Source organism: Drosophila suzukii, chromosome 3 (genome assembly GCF_043229965.1).
Source record: "Drosophila suzukii chromosome 3, CBGP_Dsuzu_IsoJpt1.0, whole genome shotgun sequence".
In the NCBI taxonomy this organism is placed as follows: Eukaryota; Metazoa; Arthropoda; class Insecta; order Diptera; family Drosophilidae; genus Drosophila; species Drosophila suzukii.
Window position 1 is genome coordinate 79,815,878 of NC_092082.1, and position 25,603 is coordinate 79,841,480.

The following is a 25,603-nucleotide window of genomic DNA, read 5'->3' on the forward strand; positions in this document are numbered from 1 at the left end:
CTTTCCATTTGTACTTGGGGGTGCCCATATCTATGTATAAGGTTCACTTTCATACTACTTGCCGTTCAGTTCGAACCAACTTTTCTAATAATTGTTTTGTAAAATATTACAAATTATTTAGTGCTACTTTTCAAACTTACATAGTAATAATTGTTTTGTAAAATATTACAAATTATTTAGTGCTACTTTTCAAACTTACATAGTAACTAAAATTTCACATAGTTTCACGTAATTTTTAGATAAACAAAAATGATACTAGTGCAAGTAATTTCATGTTCTGAAAATAGCCAGGATATGGTAAGTCTTTGGGAAATTGTATCGCAAATTTTACGTGAACGCGGGTGACACGGAAATCTCTTCGGAAAAATGTAGTGTGGAAAACAATTTGATCGATTAAATCTAGAGTGCCTTGACGTTTTATCCATTCGAACTTTTGGGTGCCCATGTCTAGGTTTATTTTCTTACCAGTTTCCAATCGGGCCACATTCATTTTTCTAATGCCTGTTTTGTAAAATATTAAAAATTTTTTTGGTGCTACTTTTCATACTTACATAACGGAAATTTCGCGTAGTCTCACGTAATTTTTACCCAGTCAAAAATGTTATTAGTGAAAGTATTTTCAAGTTCTGAAAATAGCCAGGATATGGTAAGTCTTTTGGAAACAGTATCGTATACTCCACTCGGGTGTCACGGAAATCTCTTCGCGCGGATTGCTAATTTGTAAACTTAAATTCTCGGTTCAATAACTTTCTCTTTTCTGTCTACGCCTTTACAGGATCCAATATTATTCGAAATAAATGATAACGACAGAATTTTCGAGCTAAAGCAAAAGCTGGAGCCAGTATTAGCGATTCCTCTATCTCAGATTAATATTTATACATCTGAAGAGAGAATTTCAGACAAGGAGGTTATTTCGGACGTTATGAGAGCACAAGATTCGGGAAAGGATGCGCTTATCCATGTATTCCAAGGCAATACTTACCTGGCAAATCTGTCGTTTTACCGGCAGTTAAAGAGAGATGGGCAACCTGTGGAATCGGAGTACATTGGGATTTTGGATCCGTCTTCCAGTAGTAGCAGCGCCGTATCGGGTTTGCGAAGGAATAGGCTCCCTAATTTGGATAAACTGGCAGCTGGCGATAGGTAAGCAAGTGAAAAAAACGAAATATTGCATTAATGATCCTAATATATTCTCTAATTCCCTAGCACAAGGTCGGTGCTATTGCACAACAATCGGCCCAGGTCTGGGATCCTGGCCGCTGCTGATGAGCTCAAATGCGAGTCGTCCTCGAGCATGGAGCAGGAGCAGCCCTCGAGCAGCTCGAGCGTGGCTAATCCGCAGTGCATTGACAGGACAAAGGACTGCTGCCAGCAGCAGAACTGCAACAAGCCCGATACTCGACCCCCCTACGCACGTACTATGCCCGAAAACAGGCGCTACGGGTTGGTGGTCAGCAATCTGGACTGCTGCGAAGATGTGGACGCGGAAGCGGTGGTGGCCCACATATTTCAATTATATGAATCATGTAGTATTACGGCGTTGCGTTTTAGCGATTGCGTCTCGATGGCCAAGTTCGGTTCGAATCTGTTAATCGTGTGCGTGGACGATGAGACCGCAAATTGGGTGGTCAGCGCGGTGGACTCCTTGTGCCCACCCCATTCGTGCATGCCATTTTTAAAATTCTTTGATCTGTTAAGATGTTCATTCGTACTGCCTCTGGTGCGACCCGGCGAGCCATTGTGTAGCATGTTTTCGTTAATGGAGAAACAGAACCCGACTCTGGTTACAGATAAGTGGAGTGTCGTCGATCGCACTCCTGTGGATACGTGCGATCCCGATCTCGTTACGGACCTCTGTCCGAACGAAGTGATAGAGCTATACATCGACGAAGACAGCAGAGATTTAATTTCTCAACAGTGCTCCAAAATAGTGTATTTTTGCTGGCACTTGAAGGTCAACTTTGAATGTTAGATCTTCACCAACATCGGATAAACCAGATAATGTAGTAAGTAATCAAATTTCGCGCCCAGGTATGCAGAGTGACCAAAATGACCATCCTCAGCGGTATGAAGGCGGCAATTCGTAACGACGCACGAACGGTCACATTCGCCCAACGCAGCGAAGAAAACCACCACCACCCGAGGATTAACAACGGACAGGAGCCTGCCCCTCGGCAGCAAACGCAAAAGCAACAGCCGTATCCATATCAATCGCCCATGGAACCCATCGACATTGTGCGCCTGGAGGAGGCCGTTGTCTCCTTCTATCGATCAAACTCGCAGAACCAGGCGATCACCCACGAATGGCTCACCGATGCAGAGGCCAGTCCACAGGCCTGGCAGTTTTCATGGCAGCTAATGCAGCTCGGCAAGGTGAGTACCCAGTACCCAGCAGGACCTGCGCATCAATGCATCGATAGCCCCGGATATGTATACTAATGCACCTACCTCCCACACCCACTCCCACCTGCCACCTGCACCACCCAATCGACCACCCACGCAGAGCCAGGAGGTGCAGTTCTTCGGTGCCATCACACTGCACTCGAAGCTTATGAAGCACTGGCACGAAGTGCCGCCAGAGAACCGCGAGGAGCTCAAGCAGAAGATCCTTGAGTCTATCGTTCGCTTTGCCGGCGGGCCGAAGATCGTGCTCAACCGCCTGTGCATTTCGCTGGGCGCCTACATAGTCCACATGCTGGGCGAATGGCCGGGAGCCATCGAGGAGGTGATCAACACGTTCCAGAACCAGCGGATGCCCAATGTCAGCGCCGATGTGCAGTTGTGGATCATGCTTGAGGTGCTGCAAGCCATTCCCGAGGAGGCCCAGGTCATCCACACCTCCGTCAAGCGGGTAACGCTGCGCGCCGAGATCGGCAAGCGAGTGCCACTCGTTCTTCAGACCGCCGAGAGGTATCTCAAGCTCCAGATGAACCGTGTTTGGGATGCAGAGACGTACAGCAATATGAACCGGGCTGTCAAGTGTGTAGGCACCTGGATTAAGTAAGTTTTTACAATTTACAACATTGAATTCTAGCTAATTGAGCTTGCATCTCCACCAGAAACATCGGCTACTCTATTGAGGGATGTGTCACCATCACAGCCGTGCTCCTGGAAGTGGTGCACAAGTGCTACTGGCCCTGCATTCATGCAGGTGATGGTTGCATGACCGCCGATGAGAATGAGCTAGCAGAGTCTTGTCTGAAGACGCTGGTTAACATCATCATTCAGCCAGACTGCCATAACTACCCGAAGACTGCGTTCGTACTCATTAAAATGTTTCTAGACTCTTTGGCTGAAATAACCAAAACTGAATGGAAAAGGGAAAATGACAACGAGGACATCATTGTTCACATCTACATGCTGTTCGTATCCTCCGTGGAGCGGCACTCTACGTTGCTGCTCAGCGGCATCACATCATCAGATCCGGAACTATCTGTGCTCGTCCATCGCATAGTGCAAGAGATTCTGCACTGCACCGACAAGCCGGGCATCTATCCAGTAGAGGAGTCCTGTAGTACCATGGCTTTGGCCTTCTGGTACATGCTGCAGGATGAGGTATTCGCCATGCAGAACGATGAACAGAAGCACAAATGTTGGGAATACATTAAACCACTGTACGCCCACCTCACCAGAATTCTCGTGAGGAAATCGGAACAGCCGGACGAGAAGTCTCTCGCTAAGTGGAATTCTGATGATTTGGAGTGCTTCAGATGCTACAGGCAGGATATTTCCGACACCTTTGTGAGTGGCTATTGTGGTTGTTATATGGCTCTTTCTTAGTTAATTTTATTTCTTATTTAGATGTACTGCTACGACGTGTTAAACGATTATATCCTAGAGATCCTAGCCGCCATGCTGGACGAGGCCATTGCCGATCTGCAAAGACATCCGACTCACTGGACAAAGCTGGAGGCATGCATCTATTCTTTCCAGTCGGTGGCCGAGCACTTTGGCGGCGAAGAGTCGCGTCAGATACCCAGGCTAATGAGAGTTCTGGCCGAGATCCCATACGAGAAGCTCAATGTCAAGCTACTGGGCACTGCACTAGAGACAATTGGCTCCTATTGCAATTGGCTGATGGAGAATCCCGCTTACATTCCACCAGCCATCAACCTGTTGGTGCGCGGTCTGAACTCCTCAATGTCCGCCCAGGCCACGCTTGGCCTCAAGGAGTTGTGCCGGGACTGTCAGCTACAGCTCAAACCGTACGCGGATCCGCTTTTGAATGCATGTCATGCCTCCCTCAACACGGGACGCATGAAGAACTCAGATTCGGTACGTCTCATGTTCAGCATCGGCAAGCTAATGAGCTTGTTGCAGCCCGAAGAGATACCCAAGTATTTGGACATCATTGTAAGTCCCTGCTTCGAGGAGTTACAGGCCATTTGCCAAGCAGAGTCGGTAAGTAAACATTAAATTCGAATTAGAAGTATAGTATGCCTCATACCCATTTATTTACTACCTACAGAAAACTCCCGCTGCTCGGATTCGAACCATCTTCCGGCTGAATATGATCTCGACACTTTTCTCGTCATTAAACACAGATGTGGATGATGAAACAAAGGCACTACCTATTGTCCAACCAGTTCTCCTTGTAATGCAGCGAACCATGCCCATTTTTAAACGTATCGCCGAGATGTGGGTAGAGGAAATTGATGTTCTAGAGGCCGCATGCAGTGCCATGAAGCATGCAATAATGAATTTAAGGAGCAGCTTCCAACCCATGCTTCAGGATCTTTGCCTCTTTATTGTGGCTAGCTTCCAGACTAGATGCTGCGCACCCACATTAGAGATATCAAAAACGGTGAGATTTCCTGTCAAGTAAGAAGGATAATACTACTCTTTGTTCCAGGCCATTGTCATGTTCTTCAAGGACGAGGGCTGCAAGCCGCTGATGCAGCAGCTTTTGAGGGAGTTTATTCAGCACAGCTTCAAGCTCTTTGAGAGCACTCCCGAGCAGAACTTCTCCAACATCTCCGACACTATGGAGACTTTCTTTGGCTGCCTGTCGCAGATCGTCAAGAAAATTCCACAAGTCTTGGAGGACAAGACACTGGCCTACGATAGACTGGTCTTTTATGCCCAACGTGGCATGACCTTGCCGGAGAGTGGAGCCATCCGAAACAGCATCCAGTTTCTTGCCCACTTTGTAATGCAATCTCGCAACCATCCCCACGTCACCGAAGTGGTTCTCGCGACTGGCGAGCAGACCCTCTACACGGCGATGATGTGCGTGGGTTATCTCACGCCGAGATCGCAAGTGGACAAGTTTGCCGACATTCTCCTGGCGATGAACAAGAAATATCCCGCTGAGATGGCCGTATGGATGAAGACTTTGATGGCGACCCCCAATTTCCCCACTCAACTTATAACCGACGCGGATAAAACGCGTTACACAGCTCTAATAGTGAAGTGAGTGGGAAATCGATCTCCTCTTTGGGGATTCTCTTTAAAGATTGTGCTCTTCAATCCACAGGGAAAAGGTCAACAAGAGGTTGCTGCAGCAGCACCTGTCTGAGATGGCTATAAAGACGCGAGGACTCACTGAAAAGTTTCAGTGAATAAATTTATTGCAATAAATGGCCAAATGACATCTATCCATCCGGATTCTGATCTAGTTTCTTTAATTAAATTTTATTTGTAATTAGGCAGCTCTGTAAATGTTCCTCGATCCTAAGTTTTGCCCCTCTGGCATAGGTTCAATAGCTCTCGACTCGATAAACTTTTATTTATAATTTTACAAAATTACATGCTCCATTTACAATTTGCACATATATTTTATTAAAGGGTGTACAACTCGGTTTATTTATTGTTTTCACTTTTAGTAAATATTATAGTTTTTTTTATATATAATATAATTCTTATATTGAAAAGTTTGATTTTCACCGTTTCCTGTATGAAAAAATCTGCCTTTCTAAGAATTACTTTCCCTTTTACCTTTCCGCATTATTATTGTTTGCAATTTTCCACATTGTGTATGTATCTATAATGCCAAAAATATGTAAATACATCTCTTTATATAATATATATTTGTGTCTATAGCTAAACTGAAGCCTTTCGTTTTCTTGGCGTGTACATCACTGGGTAGTGGTAGCAAAACTTTTGATCTGCTTCGTCGCCTTTATCCAGAATAGTTGAGAATATCTGCATTTTTGTCTAACGGACCCGTTAATGACTATAGAACCAAACGAGTGGCTGACACGGATCCAATATTAAATAGGTATATATTTAGATTAACATATAGAAGTAGATGCTACGACCAGCAAAGTCCAAGTCTGTTGTTGTGAATGAATGGGGATTGGTGACGATAGAAGGATGCTTATAAATATATATATATTCTCCTGCTGGATATTAACTGTGGTTAGGGGCCCAGATATTGGCACATTCTTTATTTCTTCAAGATCTTCAGGATCCTTCGACAGGCCTCAAGAAGCGAAAAATTCCTAATTCCGTTTTTCGATCTCTAGGAATACAGTTTTCCCACATATATTTCTATATATAATATGTAATACATACAAAAATACACTCATGTACATACATACCACAATTTATCTGTTGTTCTGGGTAATTTGTTTTTTTTTATAAATATTTATAGGTAAGCTGCTAACTGCTAGGCTAAATAGCATATAATATTTGTAAATTTTAGTATGTTTGTGTATGCATGTCGTGAGGATTGGATGTCATATAGCTATGTCGAAGTATGTGGCAGAAGTCGAGGGATATACTCAATCAAGGTGGTAAACGCCTACGCCTTAAGTTAGAAAATTCAAATTCAACTGTACAATTATATATTCACGTTTTTACTGAAATGGTAAGAGCAAAATTAGGATACCAAAAATTATTGCATATCTGATCGAATCTATAGAGCTCTAGTTTATAAGCAACGCTAGCAGCAGCATGCAAATGCAAAAATAAATTAAAAGAAAGCTTAACTTTGGCATGCGATCGAAGAAAAGTAAACTCAAAATACATTCGCAAACAAAATAACAATATAATCGATCTCGTTTGGGATTTTAGATCTTTATTGGTACTATGCGTTTTCGTTATAGATAGGTAATTTGTATGTTTATATAAAGAAATTGGGTTGCATTCCGATGCCACGCCCCCACTAAGCCCCAAAATGCAAATGCGATGACACCAAAGCATCTTTCAAAATTGTTTGTTCTAGTTGTGCTGATCCTATCGGATATATCCTTCTTCTCTGGGCGTGTGTATATGTATATGCTTTCTGGCCTAAGTTTGGAGTGTGTATTTGGGTATTTTCTGGACTATGTCCCCAAAGCCTCGGGCTTCAAAGATGTAATATTGGTGGCTTCGTCTGACCAGCTTCCTTGCCTAGCAGTTGTTTCCATCCGGCGGCGGCGTGGTGAGGTACTCATCCGTTCGCTTGTGCTCGATGAGCGCCCTCACGGTTCCACTGTCCGATGGCAGGTCCGATTTCCGGCGCAGCAGCGGCTTGTCCTTGTTCCGCTCGCCACGAATCTGTGTGGAACGGGAAGGGGTTTGGCAATAGAAAATGGACCCACTAACGGATTATTGGATCTCAACACACTGGACAGGTGAGGTTACACGGAGGTGCAGGGTGATTTTCGTTACGATATCGAGTGCGGGTGCTTGATGGAACCCGAAATCGGACTGGGTTTTGGTGGATCCCAAGGTGCCCAACAGTTGGACAACATTAGTACAAATTTTACATCAACTAACCCATAAGTCGAATTATATATATTACAAAGTCCGTTAGAGATCGAATGGGTGTAAGTGTTTTTTTGTGTTGGGTCTTGAGTTTTTAACAATGATATTGCGATTCAAAAAGGTACATTAAGAAGTTGTTAAAAAATATTCCAAATAGATTCCATTGGTCAATTTTGTTATTTGTTTACAGTAATTATTGTAAAAAGATTGTCTTGCAACCCAAAGATTGTCTTGCAATTGAAATGTGGAATTGCAAGAAAAATCGGTTGAGATTTCTAGAGTCATGCTCGGAAATAGGAAATATTTATAGAACAAGTTAAAAGTTAAAATTTTTGAGTTAGAATAAATCTATCATGGAAACAAAATGAATGTTACAAAAGAGACACATTCTCATATCAAGAAATATCACAAATGAGTTGGTGGATGATGCAAATTATCAGTAACTACTTAATAACAAATACTATTAATAGATGGATTCCGCCCGATTTCATATGAGGTGAACCACTGCGCTCAACCAAAAGTGCAAGCCAAATGTTAGACACAGGTATTGAAAGATTTTGTGTCGTGGGTGGATTCATGGATTCGTTTAGGTTGGCAGACAGTGAGGTAACCAAATAAGTTGTAAATAAATAAATAGACAAAGTTAAAGATATACAAATATGTATTTTTTTTAAATGACATGAGTGTGATTATTTTAACAGACATTCGTTCGATTAGAATTAGAGTTGAACCAGAGTGGGCCTTGGCTGGGCACAGCTCACAGCTTACAGCAGACACCAAGATCACACTTGGCGGATTAGTAGTTGTTTAGTGTGGTTAGTGTGGCAAGTGCCTGTCTCACCTCTCGGGGCTCCTGGAGCGCCTGTTTCTGGGGCGGCAGCGGAGGCGGCGGCTGGCGCGCCTTCTGCTCGCTCTGATCGTAGGCTAGATCGCTGTTCTCGCTGTATTGATCGTAAAGGGCCCGGTTGTCGCTGAGCGGCAGGCAGTCATTGAAGCGGCCCGCCTTCGTCCATTCCGGGTTGGTTTTGGCCAGGCTCTCCACCTGCTGCCAAAGCTCTTCCCTTTGCGACAGCTTCTCACGCTCCCTACAAGGAATGGCAAAACAACATGCATTAGTTATTAATAAGGTAGAAAACTATGTTAAAATTCTACTAGACTAGAGTATATTATATCCCGCTACCTACATTTGTTTCTCTTGTTTGTAATTCTTGCTACACTCATCGAAAAGCCGCTGATCCATCTCCATGAACAGCTTGAGCGCATTGTAGATTAGACCATGAATGGTCTTGTTCCAGTGCGTCTTTGAGTTACGGTTGAGCGCTGGAAACATGATGGGTAATATCACCGCCGAATTGTCTGCTATCAGCGACATAATGTACTCGTTGTTCCAATAGTACAACGCTCGCTCGGCCACCTGGAAATGTGGCGAGGAAACGCATTTGGCTATCTGGCGGAAAAGCGGCACCATAACCTTCTGGAATTCGGCCGGCTCGATCACGTCCAATAGCTCCTCTAGCTCGTTTAAAAACATCACCTCCTTGGGACTATGCGTCTTCGGCCAAAATTTAAGCAGGCTTCTGCAGAAAATATTTAAGAAATATATTACATTTTATAATTACTTTCTTAATGGGGTTTTCTTGATATCCTTTACTCACTTGATGACCGCCTCGGATAAACTAGGGTCCTTCTCCAGGAACTGCACCACACAGTAGGTGAGCTGCGGATGGTAGACGGAGAGGCTCTTGGCTTTGTGCAATGGCAGCAATACCTTAAGTAAAAATTGTTTATGCTCCTCTTTCAGCGGTAGAGCAAAGCCATTAATAATGCTGCCCAGGATTTCCAACAATTCGGCTATGCCATTATGATGCTCTGTTTCATAAATAAATCTGTAAAAATGAAGTGCTTGGTTTAAGAACTGATTCATATTAGTGTTTTTTTAAAATCAAGCCCACCTGTAAAAGACATTGTTGATCTGTTTCCTAATAAATGCTCTCAAGCCCAAAAATTTTCCATAGATGCGATGTAAAACAGTCTTTAGGAAATCACGTTCACGTGGATCCTCCGAATCGAATAAATCCAATAGTTGTAATACAAATTGATGGTCGATAAAACGTTTAGCCATGTTTGGTTGGAAATCCGGTGACTCCAAGAAGCGCAAGAACAGCTCGTAGACAAGTTGTAGATGCGGCCACGACGATTCCAGCGTGGGCTCATCCTCCTCCGGATCGAATTCGGCGCCATTCGGATTAGAGGACGGCGGCAGCGTTCGGAAAAGGTTGACAGCAAACTGGTAAGGGCCAAATATATAAGTGTGTTGTTAGCTGAAAAGTTAGCATATTAAGTAGCAAAAGTGTGAGCTAACCATGTTGATCGCCTCCGGGTAAATAGTTTCGGTGATGACGCCATTTTGATTGGTGAGGAAATCGACCATTTCGTGCAGGGCCGCACGCTTCACTTCCTTCCATTTGAGGTCGCTCAGCGGCTCGGAGAAGTCGAAGAGTGTGCAGCATTGTCGGATCTTCTGTATGAACAGCTCCTCCCGTTCACTAGCGGCCGTTTCTAAGGCAATACAAACAAAAACATAATCAGATTACTTGCCATCACATGATATGTCTTCTATAATAAAGCATACGAAATGAATCTTAATACAAAGTATATATAAAACGTACAACTCTACTACTAAACGACCAACAAAAGCAGGCAAGCGAAACTCAAAACGAAAGTAATGAAGATCAGAAAAAAGGATCAAGTAGTTCAAGAAGGGCCTCAAGGCCCAAGGGCAATGGGATAGGGCAACTCCTCCCATAGCCTTTGGCCCGGAGCCACTTTGGATAGCAACCTCGCAGTGCAGGCAGCGCCAGGGCAACCGAAGCGGTGGGTGGCGAGTAGAACAGATTCCGGTCGCGAGCCCTTCCTGGACTGCCCGTCAGCTGTTGCAGCGTCTGGGGCGATGCCTGGAGACCCGCCGGATGACCTCCTGGAGGACCCGGGAGTATGTCACCGTTCTGCCGGATGCTCAGGCTGGACGTGGTCACCACCAGGGTGGAGGCGTTCGATGGCGCCAAGACTGCCGATGGCGCGGGTGCGGCCCCGCCATTGCGCTGGCCAATTCCCAATGAGATGCTAATGCCGCCCACCAGATTCTGGGCCACCGTCGGACGCAGCTCCTCTGCGGGCATATCGCTGATTGTGGAAATGGCAACGACGGCGGCGGCGGACGACGGCACCACCGGCGTGGCGGAGGATGAGGATGATGAGGAGGAGGTGGCCGCCGCTGCTGCCGCCGCCGCAGCACTAGTGCCCACATTCTTGGTGGCATTCAGTATGTTCTTAATGGCCGCGGCCGCGCTCACAGGTGACTGGAGGATGAGGTAGCGATGAAATGAGAGCAGAGTAGTTTTTTGGTTTATCAACTTTCGGTTCGTTCAATTGGGAAGCAGATAGTGTGTGGTTTTAGTGAAATGAAACTGACTGACTGGATTAGCTTTAATGAGGGCCTGAGAAAATTTTAAAAACCCTGATCTGATCGTTTAACTTAGTACTCGGCTTCTTTAGGTAAACATATATATTTACATTTTTATCAAAAAACAAATTACTTTTCAAGGAATAATTAATTTTTTTTATGAAATTTTATAATATCCTAATTATTCCTATCCCAAAAGCTGATACAGTCAGTGAAAGTTTTGAAGAAAGTGTCATATCTGTGATTTCGGTGGTGCGGAATTGGTTACGTGTGGAGTATTGTGGATTCGTTGGGTGTTGGGTTCGCTGAGTGTGTGTAGGCATAACCAAGCTGCAAACCTTGCTGGCGGCGATGGAGCTGGCTGCGTTGTTGGTGGCGGTGGATGAGGAAGCTGATGAGGAGGACGCCGCCGAGGCGGAGGAAGCGGCAGCGGCTGCCGCCGAAGCTGCGGCGGATGTGGCCGCCGAGAAGTGTTGCGCCAGAGTGGACACTAGCGAGCTGCCAGTATTCGTGGGGCCCGCTGTCGTCGAGCTACCCACTCCAGATCCCGATCCGGAGGATCCTGCTCCTGCCGTGTTCTTCGACATGCCGGCATTCGAGGATAGCGACAACGAAGAAGTGGAGGACTGCGATCCAAATGGCGAGGAGGCTATTAGAGCCGCTGCCGCCGAATTGGCCCCACCGCCGTAGGTGGCCGCCGAGGATGAGGCCGAGGAATTGGCCGCCGCCGAGGCTAGCGAGGATGAGGCCGCCTGGGAGAGCGATGAGAGGGCCGAGGCCGAGGAATTGGAGCTGGTGGACGAGGACGAGGGTGAGGAGGATGTGGTGGGTGCTCCTGATCCGGCTGCCGATGCTCCGGCTCCTGCCTCGGGTGGCGAGAGGGGCGTTTTCCGCCCCTCAAACTTGGCCTTCAGCTCCTCCACGCTGGTGAACTTGAATCTGCTGCCGGCCTGTTGCTGCTGCTGATGCTCCTGACCCTGCTGATCCCGATCCTGATCCTCCAACTCGTCGTCGGCCAGCTGATCTAGGCCACTGTGAAACGATGGCGATTTGGGTATACGTATGCCGAGGGCATAATACCCGGCTGCAATCGGCTGAGGATCCTGCTCCTTGCTGGCGGATCTAATGACAGCCGGTTTGGATTGCTCCTGTCGCTGGGTAGGATGTTGCTCCTGCTGATTCTGCTGTTCCTGCTGATGTTGCTGCTGTTTGGGACCTTTGAGCCCGTTGCCCGTCAGCAGCATAGCACCGAAGACCATCTCATTAGTGCCGGCACTTGGTACAAATCGGCACTCGGACTTTAATCTTGATTCGAAACGCCTTTTTCTTTTTTTCTTCAGCCGCCCCCGCCGACCAACAACAACACATGAGAAACACTACACTAGAAACTCAATTTGGGCACGCTAAGCATGAAACTATAGAATCTGTAATGGAATTGCAATATAGATAATGGTTTTAGATTAATGCCAAATGCGATTATGCGTTGATGGGAACATAAAACGAAATGATATGCTATGGAAATGAAAATGGAAATGAACGACAACGCCTCTGGTTAAAAGTTTTCTATTTTCCCAATACAGTGGGCTTAAAAAATCTATAAAAAACTTACGATTTGAAGGGGGAAAAATCAGGGAAAAGGAGAGGAGAGCAATTAACTAGGGGAACGAATATTCTCAACTAATATTTAAATTTTTGGGGGCTCTCGATGTTGCACGGTCTTGAAACGGTTCTTTTTTGTTTCTTCGACTGCTGCGCCAATCGGAAAAATCGATATCGAGAGAACGAAATGGAGAGAAATTCAAAAGAGAGAGAGAAAAAATGAGTGGGTGGGTGGGTGATTGGGAGAGCGGTAGAGTGGGAGAGAGCCACAACAACAATTAAACCTAATAAAACAAAAATATTGAACAAGCAAAATGTGTTTATTCGATTCGTAAGTCGAAACCGCCCAATCAATTAGCGGAAAGGTAAGCGAATAACAATTCGACGATATTAATACTACACAGAAAAAAAATCAGATCTTTATAAAATCGAAAAACATTAGTAAAAATAAGTAATTCAATATTTATGTAACGTGATGAGAGATGATTTAACAGAGTTGCATACTATTTTATTTCGCTGAAGATAGGAAATACCCTTAAAAAACAAAGCCCGAGTTCAAATACAACCGCTGATAAATGATTTTTTGATTTTTTCAGCCTAATAAATATAGATTTGATATTTGCTTATTAAATTGCTAAGATTGTGAAGATCTTTTTATGATATGGGAGTTCTGGTATATGTTGCTGCAAATGATGTGTAAAAAAATCGCAATATTAATTTTTTCCGGTTTATGAGAGGCTGCGAAGAGAGCGCATGTGTTGAAGTTTCGCAGATGGAGAAAGAGAGCTTGCGAGAGGTGTAAATGATGCGGCTGAGGATGTGCGGGTGTGTGGGTGGGCCGTGCGTCAGTGTTGCCACCCACCTAATCAGACGACACTCCCTTGACCTTTAACTTTCGCGTACGTGATTAACAAATAATAAACAAATTGCAACAGCTGAGCGAAATTAATCAAGCGCCGCTAACAAAAGCTTCTGAGATCGGCACGCCGACGACTCTTCTCAACAAACTTGCAGATCGGATTCTATTATAGCAAGGGTGCCTTTTGTAAATTCTGAAGCTCTTCTTTTAACAACGGAAATTTACTTAGTTTTTATAGACTTTTTAATAAAAAGATTTAATATACATGTAAATGTTTTGTAGATTTAGATGGCTTGGCTAAATTAATGGACTTACTTAAAAAAATTCAATGAAAATATTTTCAAAATTTTCTTCTTACAGGGAAATAAAAAAAAACAAAGAATTATATTAAAATAATATAAAACAAAATAACTTTTTTTGGGTTCTAGGAGTTGCAAACACAGAATTTCAAATAAAGTTTTTAAAAAGTTATATGATTTTCCAAATCAGTCAGACAGGAACCCTGCCTCGAAAAGTATGCTACACCAAACAGACCATACAATCCTATACAACCGATCTGCAAATTGGTGAGTGAGCCAACTTAATTATTAGAAATACATATATTATAGAATAACATATCCTTTTGGGCTTACTCACTCTCGTTCAGGGGACTGAGGGCCGTCAGTTCGCAGTTCTTGGACGCATTGTATCGGGCGCTGGCCTGGCGTTTCTCCTTGCGAACAAGCGGGGTGCCGGTGAGGTTCAGACCCTTGGTGATCGGCGTGGGCGGCGGTGCATCCCGCGGTGGAGTGCTGTCCTTGTCTTTGTTAGCCTGCAAGTGCGCACAATTACCACATTTCTTGTTATCTTGTCCACATCAACAGTATGGCTTATGGTTAGTAAATGAAAAAATATTTGAAACAACGAATGCAAAGCAATATACACATATGGTCGTAAAGAAAGCATACTCAAAACGTAGCACTTGCAAAATCAGAGCAAAGCAGATGGGGTCCTTCGTTGCCATTTCGGCGATCGCTTTTACCTTGGACTGGGCGAATCCTTGACGCCTAAGACGAGCTGCCTGTGGGTGTGTTTTAGTCTGAGTTTAGTAATGCTGAACATTGAGATGTGCACTGGGTCAGGGAGCTTGGAGGTCGGAATTCGGAGTTCGGAGGGCTTTCCACACACATATTGGATTATATTGCTGGCATCTACCAGGTATCAGGTGGTGTCGCAATCTCAGGTTTTGCATTTATGTACATATCATTTCCAGGCACTAACATATAGGTATTCTTGCTGGCAGTTTCAAAAAGCAAAGTGCTTGCCTTGGTTTTTATGGTTAAATTTGAAAACAGGCATGTGAATTTGATAGTATTTGTAAATATGGACTCTATATAATGGAGCCAAACATTTTATAGTTGGCTTTAAAATGTCGAAACTAAAAACCAGAAATCTTTGTAATTTATAAAGATAAGGATTTGTAAAGTAATTGTAAAAGCAATGATTAATACTAGATTGCCTTTATTATCTACACAATCGTCGTACTTGAAGTAATTCGTATATTACCCATAATCACTTTTAAGATAAGGCGATTTAAAATTACTATTATAAAGCAAAAAATGTAAGATGCTTTTTAAACTTACAAGTTTAAATACTTATATTGTAATTTAATTGTTTTCTTTAAAATGGAATCCAAAATTATAAAAAAAAATTAATAATCCCCGATAATCAGATTTTTTACCAAAAAAGGCGAATTGGAAGTAGGGAACAGGGGAAAGTACTGATTGGCTTGTCGAGCACTTGTGATAGATTTCTGATTCGATTTGTTATCCAAACGACACAAATAACAATGTGAATCTAATTGGTGTTGGTCAATCTAACTGGAATCGTGCGAAGGGTAGACAAAGGGAAAGGGGATAATAACACACATCATTTGTACAGATAAGATAAGATAAAGTCAAGGAAGTGTTGTGCTCCATGGAGTGCCAATTACACACATACACATACAAAAAGTACGAGTAAGCATTATTCTAAGGTTTACGTTTATGCCAAAATAACGGTAGGCATGCATATAGGGCGACAGGTGAAAGAGAGAGACAGAGATAGAGAGTGAGTGAGTGGGGGAGTGTGGTGGGTGTTGGGTGGTGTTTTTGGGGGGACAGCTACTCACCTCACTGCTGATTGGAACACCGCCGCTGGTCACCACAATTGGTATGGTAGCCGTTGTGGTTGTTGTTGCTGCCGCCGCTGTTCCAACTGGTGGTATTGTTGTTGCTGCTGCTGCTGTTGTTGTACTTAAGTTACTGTTACTCTCTTTGATACCGTTAGTGGCCGATGCCGGTATGACTATGTTGTTGCTGCTGCTTGTGTTGTTGTTTGTGGCCGTTTCGATTTTGGATTCTGCCGCTGAAGCTGTGCTTGTTGTTGTTGCTGTTCCTATTGCTCCCACTGTTGCTGTTGTTGTTTCTGCTGCTGCTGCTGCTGCTGGCGCCGCTGCCGACGTACTGCTCTTTGTTGTTGGTTCTAACGCCTCGTTATCCATAATACGCAATCGGTTCTTTTTTGGGCTCTTTGGATGTGCTCTTCCTTTTTCTTGTTTTTTTTTTACAAAAAAAATTCAAAATGAAAACCAGCGATAAACGAAAAAAAAACGTAAACAACCGGACAAACAAACAAATACAACAGCCGGGTTGGACCGCTCTCAATTGATTGCTATCTGAAAATTATATTTGCACTGTAGAGTGTCGAAAGAAAGAAATTAACGTAGCAATAACTAAAAGAAAAATAACAACAGCAATAACACACACCATGCAATTAAAGCCACAAAAACACAATCAACACACACGCATTCTCATACAACTGGGTTCAAAATAAACCAAGGGTTCACTGGCATTTTTTTATGATTTTCATTATTTTATTAGCAAATAAATCAAATCGGATTTCCAAAAGCATTTCTTCTTTAATTTATCTACTACTATTATTTTTTTGTAATATTTTCCAGTATCTAGTCGCTTTAGCTCCACTGTAAACACATTGCCAATGGGAAACGGAGCAACCTTTTAGAATCTCTTGCTGCGCGCTTTCCAATTGGAATTGCCTTAATGGCGGAAAACCGCTTCGAATCGGAGATCCAAAGTTGTCACAAGAAGTCCCCACAGCAGCACGATCATATTCTTATTCTCTAGCATAGCAAATCCGGTTCTAAACGGTACCAAACACGTTCCCCCGATTAATGCTGTAACTTACAATTGGACAGGTGGTAAAAATTTAGGAATCTTCGAATTTCAATTTCGAACCGAATGGAACTATCGCATTAGCACTTAGCACAGGCATTTCATTGTTTTCGCTTCGCATAAAACTTACGGAAAACGGAAATAAATAACAAAAATGCCAAAACACTCGCGAGAGAGAGAGTGGGAGAGCAAAAGAGAGCTAGCGATGCGAGGGACGAGCAACAAGTTGCGAAGCAATGGCCGTCGACCAATTGCCAGGGTTGCCAGACATGCCAAGGAAAATGGGGGAAGAAGAGCGCTTTTGGGTGGTGTTGGTGATTTTTTTCTTACTATTTTTTGCATTTCTTTTGGAGGTGCAAGGATGGGCATTCTTCAACACAAATATTGTTAAAGCACTGAGCAAATATGCAGTTTCAAAAGGGGGTGAAACAGAGAGAAAGAGACAGCACAGCCAGAGAGAGAGAGAGAGCATAAAAATAAAATGTGTACTAGGCACGATTAATAGTTGCACTTCCAAGACCCAAACACACAATAATTATATAGATATATATATATATATGCATGTAAGGGGGAAATAAATATAACTTTGAATGTCAAGGGGCGAGGTTGGTTTTTGGGTTATTCTTTTTAAAGGGGGGTTTGGGTGTTGATAATGGGGGCAAATAGTGCCAATTTACCGCCAGAAGCTGCAAGAACTGTTTCAAATTGCCCCTGCTGCGATATAGGTTCGCCAACATCAAATTCACTGCTGATAAAAGCTGGTTCTTTACGTAAAATGCGAGTTCTAACAAAAACGCTAGCACACGCACACAGAATCACAGAATCTCGCACAGCACACTCAAACACACACACGCACACCGCTCTCGCGTTGAAATTCAGCCGAGGCTACGAATTATTTGCGCTGCAATTTCTTCGATCGCTGCGATTCGCTTTGATTTTCGCGTGCGAATTTCACAAGGCTCGCTCGCGAATTTCACACCTAATTGCTTGGCGGACTATCGGCACCGGGGTCAAGTTCACCTTTTAGCTGCGAACGCACAACATCAACGGCCAGTGCAATTGTAAATAATAATTTATGTAAACTGTTTTATTCACGCAACGTTGTCGGTGCTCAATAGAAAATAGAGTTGCCAGGCCAGGGCTGCAGGCGTGCGGCGGCGTTGCCAGATGTCGCGGGCCTTCGATAGTTTTTACACTTGTATCTAGTTTTATGTTTTAACAAGTTAATATGTATTATCTGTTGTCTTCTAGCCATAAAATAATATTGTTCAGCTTAAAAGCATTTATTATTTATCTAAATACCAGGGCCTTGGCTATAGTTTGTGTAAAATTATCATATTTAGAATACGTTAAAGCGTGAAAAGATAATAAACAATTACTCAACAGCTTAGGAGTTGTTTTAAATGATAGGAAGTATCCAAATATTCGATACTATTTCCGTTTATAAACAGTGACTGCTTGCGATAGTTTGTCAAATGTTATTTACACATTTATTTTAATCATCTACACTAATAAATTAATAGATTATGAATAAACATTTATCTTTTATTTACTTCTGATAAACCAGGGCTGCGCTGCCTGTTCGCAACTTGTGGCAACTCCCGCCAGCTGGCAACGCAAAAGCCAGATTGTTTATATTACTTGCGAGCCATATTTCATATTTTATATTCACTTTTTCGGCATTTACTATGCAGATCACAATCAAAGTGCTCAAGGGCCAGGACTGCACGATCGAGGTAAGTGCCATCCATAGTTCAGTAAATCAAGAGATGTCATTCATGGAGCTCTTTTCCACGCAGGTCGCGCCGACATCCACGATTCTGGAGGTGAAACAACAGATAGAAGTGGAACTGCAAATATCGGCGGCCAATCAAAAGTTATTGCTTCTGGGACGTCCCTTGAACAATGACCAGACCATCGCATCCTATCCCAATATCAAAGAGGGCACCAAACTCAATCTAGTGGTGATGAAACCGTGCCTGAGGGACAGCATTCTGCGCGGATTCCGGAAGCACTATTCGGAACACCAGGCGGAACGTCTGACCAACGAGTTTATGGCCGACTTCGAGAAGAAAATCAACGAACAGAGCCTGGATGATTTGGAGAGACTGGCGGACAGTATAGTCAGCAGGGCGGCCACATAGCCCCACTAGAAACTTAAAAAAAAACCCAACCCCCTCCAAGCATGACGAAAGTCTATCCTCAACCTATTGTTTTTATTTCCCCCCCAAAAGAATGAGGTAGTAAAAATTAAGACTTGACTGAAAAGTACAACCCATATTGTTTTTTCGCGGCGGTATGGCAACGCTGCTGTTCGCCCAGATGCAGTGCTTGGCCGTGTGCGTGCGAGCCTGTGTGTGTGTGAGAAGAAGAAAGAGAGGAGAAATGCGTGTGCTGTCGTGCAAATTACTTGGCCGAGTTGTGAACTCCGCGCTGCCCCAACAAATCATTTCGCAGCGATCTTTATCCAGAACAGCCGCAGTCATGGTGAAAGTAAGTGGAGGTCACCGGAAAACTCCGATTTCCATCTGCCGTAGTGCCCGTGGTGCGTTACATAAGCCGGGGGACGAACTGCATGAATATTGATTGCAGCGACCTGAGAAATTGCAACGCTTCAAGGTTACCACCATCTCTCCTCTTTTTTCTAACTCTGTGTGTGTGTGTTTTCCCCAAATTCCAGGTAGGTGACTCCCTGCCCTCGGTGGACCTCTTCGAGGACTCCCCGGCCAACAAGATCAACACCGGTGACCTGGTCAACGGCAAGAAGGTGATCATTTTCGGCGTTCCCGGAGCTTTCACTCCCGGCTGCTCCAAGGTACGTAACAATATCCCTTTCTACACCGCAAAAAAAGTTTATACGATAGGCTACAGACTCTTGAGGTTCGACTTTATAAGATGAAAATGTTAAAAATACTATGGAATTTAAAAGTGTTTATGATTTAACAATTAAAACAATAAACTTCTAGTCGATTTGTATAGTCCGCCAAGTAATATTAAACATTCAAAGAAAAAAAGATCATAACCTAACTATTATAAGAATTACAAAAAATTCCATTACAAATTTGTATAAACAAAATGATTGGGCTTAATTACGACCTTCCTTCAAAATATAAACAAATAAAAACCCTTAATTTAAAAATAGAATTAGAAATAACATTCAAAACTTCTCAAATTCATAGTTTTGTTAACTCGCAGTGTAATTCATGCAGTACTTAACAAATGAATAAACAATTTTCCTAACCCGCAGACCCATTTGCCCGGCTATGTGAGCTCCGCCGATGAGCTGAAGTCCAAGCAGGGTGTGGATGAGATCGTCTGCGTATCGGTCAACGATCCCTTCGTGATGTCCGCCTGGGGCAAGGAGCACGGAGCAGCTGGCAAGGTGCGCCTCCTGGCCGATCCCGCCGGTGGCTTCACCAAGGCCCTGGACGTGACCATCGATCTGCCCCCACTTGGCGGCGTCCGCTCCAAGCGCTACTCCCTGGTGGTGGAGAACGGCAAGGTGACCGAGTTGAACGTGGAGCCCGATGGCACCGGACTCAGCTGCTCGCTGGCCAACAACATTGGCAAGAAGTAAATGAATTCCAGTCTCCCAAAAATACTAGAAACTCACAAAGTAATGCTAGACCGCAATGATATCAATTACGTCTTCAAAAGAACTATGTAGCACGTACAATAAATATATGCGATTAGAGATGTTATATCTAGGTGGTTGCTTTAATAACTAATTGTGGAGGCTTAGACGTTAATCTTATCGTAGGGCTAGCGGTTATCGGTGTTTGGGGCGATCTTCTGGGATAGCAGCTTGCCGTAACCTCCCCGTCCGGCGTCGTAGTCCGTACGATATTCATCGCGCACCTGGCCGCCGGTTTTGCCGCGTCCATATTGCCTGCCCTCAATGAAGCCGGCGTCCCAGTCCACACGAATCAGTCGATCATCCAAGCGGGTGCCATTCACAAATCTTTATGAGGGGAAAGAAGAAAATGCTGTGTTAAAAAGATTCTATTTAAAAACTACATTTTAATCTAATAAATAAGTAATCCAATTTGAGTTCGAAGCTAAGCTTATTTTTGATCTAAATATAAATATAACAGGTTCTATCTATTAACTGCTAAACTGAATGATACAAATAAGCTGGGCTATACGGTTTTATGTAGATTATGTAGATCATAATAATGGTTTATCAAACGAGAAAATCTATTCTAAAACACAAAAGAACATGTTTTCATTACAAAAACAAGAATAACAATTCCCTAAAATGCTACATTTCTAAGTTTTTCTAGTAATGTTTCTCAACATTTTGCAATTAGTGGAACTAATTGGTCAACTAAAATATGAAATTCGGACATAGGTTATACATTTCTTCTATCTAAGGAGCTCCTTTGTTCCTTTGTGGATAGAGATCTAGAAAACTCCTCAATTACCGGGAACAATGTGGCTTTCCCCAGCGACCAGATGTCTCACCTCATGGCAGCTTCCGCCTCCGATCTTATATAGTACTCCACGAAGCAGAAGCCACAGGGCGTCTTCTTGTACTTGTCCAGACCCATTACTATGACCCGGACATCGCCGCAGCGGGAGAAGAGCTCGTGGATCTGCTCCTCCGTCGTGTAGAAACTAAGATTTCCAACATATAGTGTACACGAGTCGCGAAGCGATCTCTCTTGCTCCGAGCGAGAGCCCTGCAACGAGGATTTTATGTTAGTAATTGGTAGCCAAACTTCCGACCATACTCACCTTAAAGTGCTGATCGCGATATGAGCTCAATTCAACGGATGCAGTCATATTTTCTGATTATAAACTATATTAAAAAATTTCTACGCTTTTCTTTAGTGGCGGTACTCCAGCGATTGATTTTTCGATAGACAAGCTGGTATTTTCCCTTGTCAGCGCTACGTCAGGCGAATGTCTCCGCTAAGTGAGGAGCCTGTCTCTGCTAACTCAGTGTGACCGTTTGTGACAGTGTTTACGTTTTGGTATTTGCGCCACGCGTTAGTACATTTACACTAGCTGCTGTTTCACCCAGACATTTCCCAGCTCAACTCGTTGTTATTATTAATTTTATGGATTCCACAAACCGTACTTAATGAACACATCACTCAATTCGGCGGGCGGTAAGCGGCAGCTGCGCTTCCGCGGTGATATGACCGGCAGCCGCGTGGAGGAACTGCATCATCAGCAGGAGGAGATTAAGCAGAAGGCGCCGCTCGCCCAGGATGACGTTGCAGCGACGCCGACTGCGACGCCGGCAGCGGGAGCAGCGCAGCAGCGACTGCAGAGCGGTAAATATTGGGGGAAGAACCATTTTGGGGTATCTATTTAATATCCTTAGTCTCATGGTCCTAAGAAAGAGGTTTATATCTTTTTTATACAAAATTTATTAAAATTGTAAACACAACTGTACAATATAGGTTTTTTATACGGGCTTAAAAGCCGGTTCCGGTTTAACTCAAATACAAAGTCCACCAATTAGGAATGTCATGGGAACTTTAAAAATTGCATTTTCACTAAAAATGTATAATAACTATAAAGATAAATATCGGTCACGATTTTTATTTGATCTCTGGAGTTTACAATACCAGTGATTAAAAAAACTCCCTTAAATATAAGTATTCTACAATTTACGTTTTAAATTAATTTTTATTTTGCACATTAAAACCAAACAATTTGTACCCTTTTTAGGAACAACAGAGACCTGCACCAACACATTCTACGACTTCTTCAAGGTGGAGATGACACGCGGCTATATGCTGGAGCATGATGAGGAGCGCTATTCGGCGCGCCGACAGAAGATCTACAGTTTCATGCGCATACCACGAGATCTGGAGCGGTTCATGGTCTACGGGATCATGCAGTGTGCCGACTCCTTCCTGTACATTCACACCTTTCTGCCCGTCCGATTCCTGATGGCCATTTGGGCCCTGGTTTCAAGGACGGTGGCGCGCATTTTTCGCCTTCGCAGCAGCGGACAAAGGCTGCTGTCGCCTGCGGAAATCTGCGATCTGCTCAAAGGCTTCATCTGGATGACGGTGACGCTAATAATGCTCTTGGTGGACACGAATCGGGTGTACCACATCATAAAATCGCAGTCAATCATCAAGCTGTACATATTCTACAATATGCTGGAAGTGGGCGACCGACTATTGTCCGCCTTCGGTCAGGACACCATCGATGCTCTCTTCTGGACAGCCACCGAACCAAAGAACTCAAAGAGGGAACATTTTGGAGTACTCACGCACGTTCTCTTCACTCTAATTTACGTGTTTTTGCACAGCGGACTGATCATGTTTCAGGTCAGTTGTAGAAAATTAACTTTCCTTGATTGGGTTACAATTTATGGTTTATTTCTTCTTTCAGGCCACCTGTTTGAATGTGGCAGTGAACTCGAACAACAAGGGTCTGTTGACCATTATGATATCGAACAACTTCGTGGAGCTCAAAGGATCCGTGTTCAAAAAGTTCGACAAGAACAATCTGTTCCAGCTGACCTGCAGCGATGTGCGTGAGCGCTTCCACCTTTCAGTGCTGCTGTTTATTGTAGTCATCCAAACCATGAAGGAGTTCGACTGGAGCATTACCCAGTTCTGTGTGATGCTGCCCGACTGCTTTGCCGTGTTGTTTACGGAAATACTTATCGATTGGGTAAAGCATGCGTTCATCACAAGATTCAACGAGTTGCCGGAGAGCATCTACAGAGAGTACACAACCAGCTTGGCTTACGACATGACCCAGACGCGACAAAAGCATGCTTTCTCGGATCACTCCGATTTGGTGGCCAGACGCATGGGATTTATTCCATTCCCCCTGGCGGTGGTCTTGATAAAAGCCATCTATACGGCGGTCTCTTTCGAGAACCTGGCTGCCTGGCTACTCTTCCTGCTCGCCTATCTGTTTGCCATGGGCTTGCGGATTTGTCTGACCATATGTGCCCTGGGCAAGGCCTGCAAATTAATGAAGGAACATCAGACCGAGCGGAATAGTTCAACACCGAGTAGTATGACCAATGTGCCTGTTATTGGAGGACCAGCTGCCTCTGTCTCAACAACTTCGATGGGCGGGCAGAGTCACAATAATAATAATAACATTAGCATTGGCTCGAAGCCAGCACAGGTGACCACACTGTTGACCCCACCCAGTGCCGTCAATCTGGATGTGAGCAAGAATTTCTCCCGCGTCTCGATTGCCTCCACGTCTACGCCAAAGAAAGCGGTCAGTGAGCAGGAGCTGGATGTAACCAACTCCCTGGAACTGGGCGCCACTGCTCTCTTCTCCAACAGCGATGTGGATTTGGATGATGTTTGTCTTAACGAGCAGGTGACCAATAACAATGCGAGTACAGCCGTCCAGGAGGTTTACCAGGAGCAGGACCTGGTGCGCAGCCAGCCGGATCTGATGCTGCTCAACCATTCCGGCGACGGAGAGGCGAGCCTCAAGGCCAAGCAGGCGACCCAGCGGCTGCCCAAGCGAACGCACAAACGATCCGAATCGGAACCGGGCATTCCCAGCGTTATGGAGAAGGGAGCGACCTCCGGACTCGCGGGCGGCAACCAAACGACACAGCTGTAGCCATAAATCGATGCTAACTTATTATTATTTTTCATCTTACCTTGTACGTAGTTGCGTTTTTGATCTTTTGTGTATCGCTTAATGGCTCTCTGTAAAGATAAGTGAGCATGGATTTAAAAATGTATTTTAGGTTATAGCTGAAAATATGTTCTCTAGAATATCAAACTGTGCCTCAAAATCGTTTATGTGTGCCCCACTGTGTTTTTGACGATTGCACATTTAAAACTACCAAATTGGCTGTTAACAAGCACTTTATAAAATAAATTTAATATGACATATTTTGTCCAATATATTTATTACTATTAAGAGGTGTGCAGCTTAATGAAGAGGAACTGAATAGTTGTATACAATTATGAAATTCATAGAGGAAAATTAAAAATAAAACTTTAAGAAACTTTTTTATTTTTTTGAAAGTTGATGGATTTTATTTTATTTTGTATATACTCGCATATAATATATTTGGCACATATTCCCGTAGAAAACCAATAATAAAACATTCTAAAGTATTTAAGACCCAACGAAAAACATATTTAATTCGTATTTTACCAGAACCTTTAGCTTTTTTTATAAAAGTACAAATTTAATGGAATTTAAGCTCAGCTACTCAAAAATTCAGAAGTGCAAGTGCCTGCTGGTTCTGAAATCCACTTTACTGCATCGCATTGCCATCGGGAAATTCATGCAGCATGTGACCACCAGGGGATACGTAGTGTGCCAACAGATCTCAAAATATTGCTCATACGACAAGTGTGCCGTAATAACAAGTGTTATTAAATTAAATTTGAGAAACCACATTTTTCGTATTATTTTAGCATTTTCTAATTTTATAAAACTTTTTTGATTTAATATAAATCATTTTTTTTATAACATGTATTATTTTTAAAAGAAGTGTTTATTATAATTTTCAGTACATTTTTCATTTTATGTATTATTTGAGTTTTATAAATATCCACACGCATCATTTATTCTATAACCTTTGCCATTTTGCAGTCAGCAAGATGACAGTCATCCACATTTAGTCCCCATCTCAACGACATCCAAATGACTAAGTTTTCCACAAGCTCCTAGGGGCAAAAATTGCTTTCAGCTTAGCGCGAAATTGTTTTTTGGATTCGCTCCAAAAATTGTTTTTGGGCCCCAAGCATTTTACTGGGGGGTTGCGGTATTAGAAAGTCAAAAGTTTGGAGCCCCCCTGAGTTGGTTTTATGAATG

At 43.5% G+C, this 25,603-nt stretch overlaps 7 protein-coding genes across 13 annotated transcripts; 5 read left to right on the top strand and 2 right to left on the bottom strand.

Annotated features, from left to right (window-relative positions):
- The first annotated feature begins 64 nt into the window (after positions 1-64).
- LOC108018613 (uncharacterized) lies at positions 65-2,205 on the top strand. Of its 2 annotated transcripts, none has more exons than XM_036817717.3 (4): positions 65-297; positions 776-1,143; positions 1,207-2,006; positions 2,064-2,205. In XM_036817717.3, exons 1-3 carry the CDS (start codon positions 250-252, stop codon positions 1,970-1,972), a joined length of 1,182 nt encoding a protein of 393 aa, XP_036673612.3. In that variant the 5' UTR covers positions 65-249; the 3' UTR covers positions 1,973-2,006; positions 2,064-2,205. The 2 variants fall into 2 exon arrangements, with proteins under 2 accessions (XP_036673612.3, XP_065721424.2); XM_065865352.2 differs by lacking the exon at positions 65-297 and adding an exon at positions 464-646.
- Positions 2,071-6,052, top strand: cdm (importin-13-like protein cdm). Its single transcript, XM_017086173.4, has 7 exons — positions 2,071-2,373; positions 2,504-3,000; positions 3,060-3,741; positions 3,802-4,401; positions 4,469-4,804; positions 4,853-5,412; positions 5,477-6,052. The coding sequence occupies exons 1-7, from the start codon at positions 2,218-2,220 to the stop codon at positions 5,559-5,561; spliced, it is 2,916 nt and encodes a 971-aa protein (XP_016941662.3). The 5' UTR covers positions 2,071-2,217; the 3' UTR covers positions 5,562-6,052.
- On the bottom strand, positions 5,710-17,985 carry wrd (Protein phosphatase regulatory B subunit well-rounded). Of its 6 annotated transcripts, none has more exons than XM_036817706.3 (10): positions 17,846-17,985; positions 15,763-16,184; positions 14,635-14,673; positions 14,250-14,424; positions 10,055-10,251; positions 9,645-9,979; positions 9,348-9,578; positions 8,877-9,269; positions 8,534-8,777; positions 7,000-7,482 (listed from the first exon to the last, which is right to left on the bottom strand). In XM_036817706.3, exons 2-10 carry the CDS (start codon positions 16,132-16,134, stop codon positions 7,336-7,338), a joined length of 2,133 nt encoding a protein of 710 aa, XP_036673601.3. In that variant the 5' UTR covers positions 16,135-16,184; positions 17,846-17,985; the 3' UTR covers positions 7,000-7,335. The 6 variants fall into 6 exon arrangements, with proteins under 6 accessions (XP_036673598.3, XP_036673601.3, XP_036673599.3 ...); XM_036817704.3 differs by having other exon boundaries at positions 15,763-16,326; positions 17,846-17,977; XM_036817709.3 differs by lacking the exon at positions 17,846-17,985 and adding an exon at positions 17,503-17,520.
- Positions 17,986-18,403: 418 nt separating this feature from the next.
- On the top strand, positions 18,404-19,099 carry LOC118877730 (ubiquitin-like protein 4A). Its single transcript, XM_036817715.3, has 2 exons — positions 18,404-18,561; positions 18,625-19,099. The coding sequence occupies exons 1-2, from the start codon at positions 18,514-18,516 to the stop codon at positions 18,967-18,969; spliced, it is 393 nt and encodes a 130-aa protein (XP_036673610.1). The 5' UTR covers positions 18,404-18,513; the 3' UTR covers positions 18,970-19,099.
- On the top strand, positions 19,062-20,526 carry Prx5 (Peroxiredoxin 5). Its single transcript, XM_036817714.3, has 3 exons — positions 19,062-19,318; positions 19,506-19,640; positions 20,073-20,526. The coding sequence occupies exons 1-3, from the start codon at positions 19,124-19,126 to the stop codon at positions 20,400-20,402; spliced, it is 660 nt and encodes a 219-aa protein (XP_036673609.3). The 5' UTR covers positions 19,062-19,123; the 3' UTR covers positions 20,403-20,526.
- Positions 20,522-21,714, bottom strand: Cbp20 (cap binding protein 20). The gene is made up of 3 exons (XM_017086149.4): positions 21,563-21,714; positions 21,290-21,507; positions 20,522-20,786 (listed from the first exon to the last, which is right to left on the bottom strand). The coding sequence occupies exons 1-3, from the start codon at positions 21,608-21,610 to the stop codon at positions 20,588-20,590; spliced, it is 465 nt and encodes a 154-aa protein (XP_016941638.2). The 5' UTR covers positions 21,611-21,714; the 3' UTR covers positions 20,522-20,587.
- A 103-nt stretch (positions 21,715-21,817) lies between these two features.
- Positions 21,818-24,804, top strand: LOC108018619 (protein TAPT1 homolog). The gene is made up of 3 exons (XM_036817712.3): positions 21,818-22,107; positions 22,508-23,118; positions 23,183-24,804. Exons 1-3 carry the CDS (start codon positions 21,912-21,914, stop codon positions 24,389-24,391), a joined length of 2,016 nt encoding a protein of 671 aa, XP_036673607.3. The 5' UTR covers positions 21,818-21,911; the 3' UTR covers positions 24,392-24,804.
- The last annotated feature ends 799 nt before the right edge of the window (positions 24,805-25,603 follow it).

Coding starts and splice junctions, on each gene's coding strand:
- LOC108018613 (XM_036817717.3), top strand. CDS start 250: ATGATACTAGTGCAAGTAATTTCATGTTCTGAAAATAGCCAGGATATG. Junction 298..775: donor CTGAAAATAGCCAGGATATG/GTAAGTCTTTGG, acceptor ACGCCTTTACAG/GATCCAATATTATTCGAAAT. Junction 1,144..1,206: donor AAACTGGCAGCTGGCGATAG/GTAAGCAAGTGA, acceptor CTAATTCCCTAG/CACAAGGTCGGTGCTATTGC.
- cdm (XM_017086173.4), top strand. CDS start 2,218: ATGGAACCCATCGACATTGTGCGCCTGGAGGAGGCCGTTGTCTCCTTC. Junction 3,742..3,801: donor AGGATATTTCCGACACCTTT/GTGAGTGGCTAT, acceptor TTTCTTATTTAG/ATGTACTGCTACGACGTGTT. Junction 4,402..4,468: donor CCATTTGCCAAGCAGAGTCG/GTAAGTAAACAT, acceptor TACTACCTACAG/AAAACTCCCGCTGCTCGGAT.
- wrd (XM_036817701.3), bottom strand. CDS start 12,414: ATGGTCTTCGGTGCTATGCTGCTGACGGGCAACGGGCTCAAAGGTCCC. Junction 10,252..10,531: donor GGCGCTGCCTGCACTGCGAG/GTTGCTATCCAA, acceptor GTATTGCCTTAG/AAACGGCCGCTAGTGAACGG. Junction 9,980..10,054: donor ACCCGGAGGCGATCAACATG/GTTAGCTCACAC, acceptor GGCCCTTACCAG/TTTGCTGTCAACCTTTTCCG.
- LOC118877730 (XM_036817715.3), top strand. CDS start 18,514: ATGCAGATCACAATCAAAGTGCTCAAGGGCCAGGACTGCACGATCGAG. Junction 18,562..18,624: donor GCCAGGACTGCACGATCGAG/GTAAGTGCCATC, acceptor TTTTCCACGCAG/GTCGCGCCGACATCCACGAT.
- Prx5 (XM_036817714.3), top strand. CDS start 19,124: ATGGCAACGCTGCTGTTCGCCCAGATGCAGTGCTTGGCCGTGTGCGTG. Junction 19,319..19,505: donor CAGCCGCAGTCATGGTGAAA/GTAAGTGGAGGT, acceptor CCCAAATTCCAG/GTAGGTGACTCCCTGCCCTC. Junction 19,641..20,072: donor TCACTCCCGGCTGCTCCAAG/GTACGTAACAAT, acceptor CCTAACCCGCAG/ACCCATTTGCCCGGCTATGT.
- Cbp20 (XM_017086149.4), bottom strand. CDS start 21,610: ATGACTGCATCCGTTGAATTGAGCTCATATCGCGATCAGCACTTTAAG. Junction 21,508..21,562: donor ATCGCGATCAGCACTTTAAG/GTGAGTATGGTC, acceptor TCCTCGTTGCAG/GGCTCTCGCTCGGAGCAAGA. Junction 20,787..21,289: donor GAGGCGGAAGCTGCCATGAG/GTGAGACATCTG, acceptor CCCCTCATAAAG/ATTTGTGAATGGCACCCGCT.
- LOC108018619 (XM_036817712.3), top strand. CDS start 21,912: ATGAACACATCACTCAATTCGGCGGGCGGTAAGCGGCAGCTGCGCTTC. Junction 22,108..22,507: donor GCAGCAGCGACTGCAGAGCG/GTAAATATTGGG, acceptor TACCCTTTTTAG/GAACAACAGAGACCTGCACC. Junction 23,119..23,182: donor GCGGACTGATCATGTTTCAG/GTCAGTTGTAGA, acceptor TTCTTCTTTCAG/GCCACCTGTTTGAATGTGGC.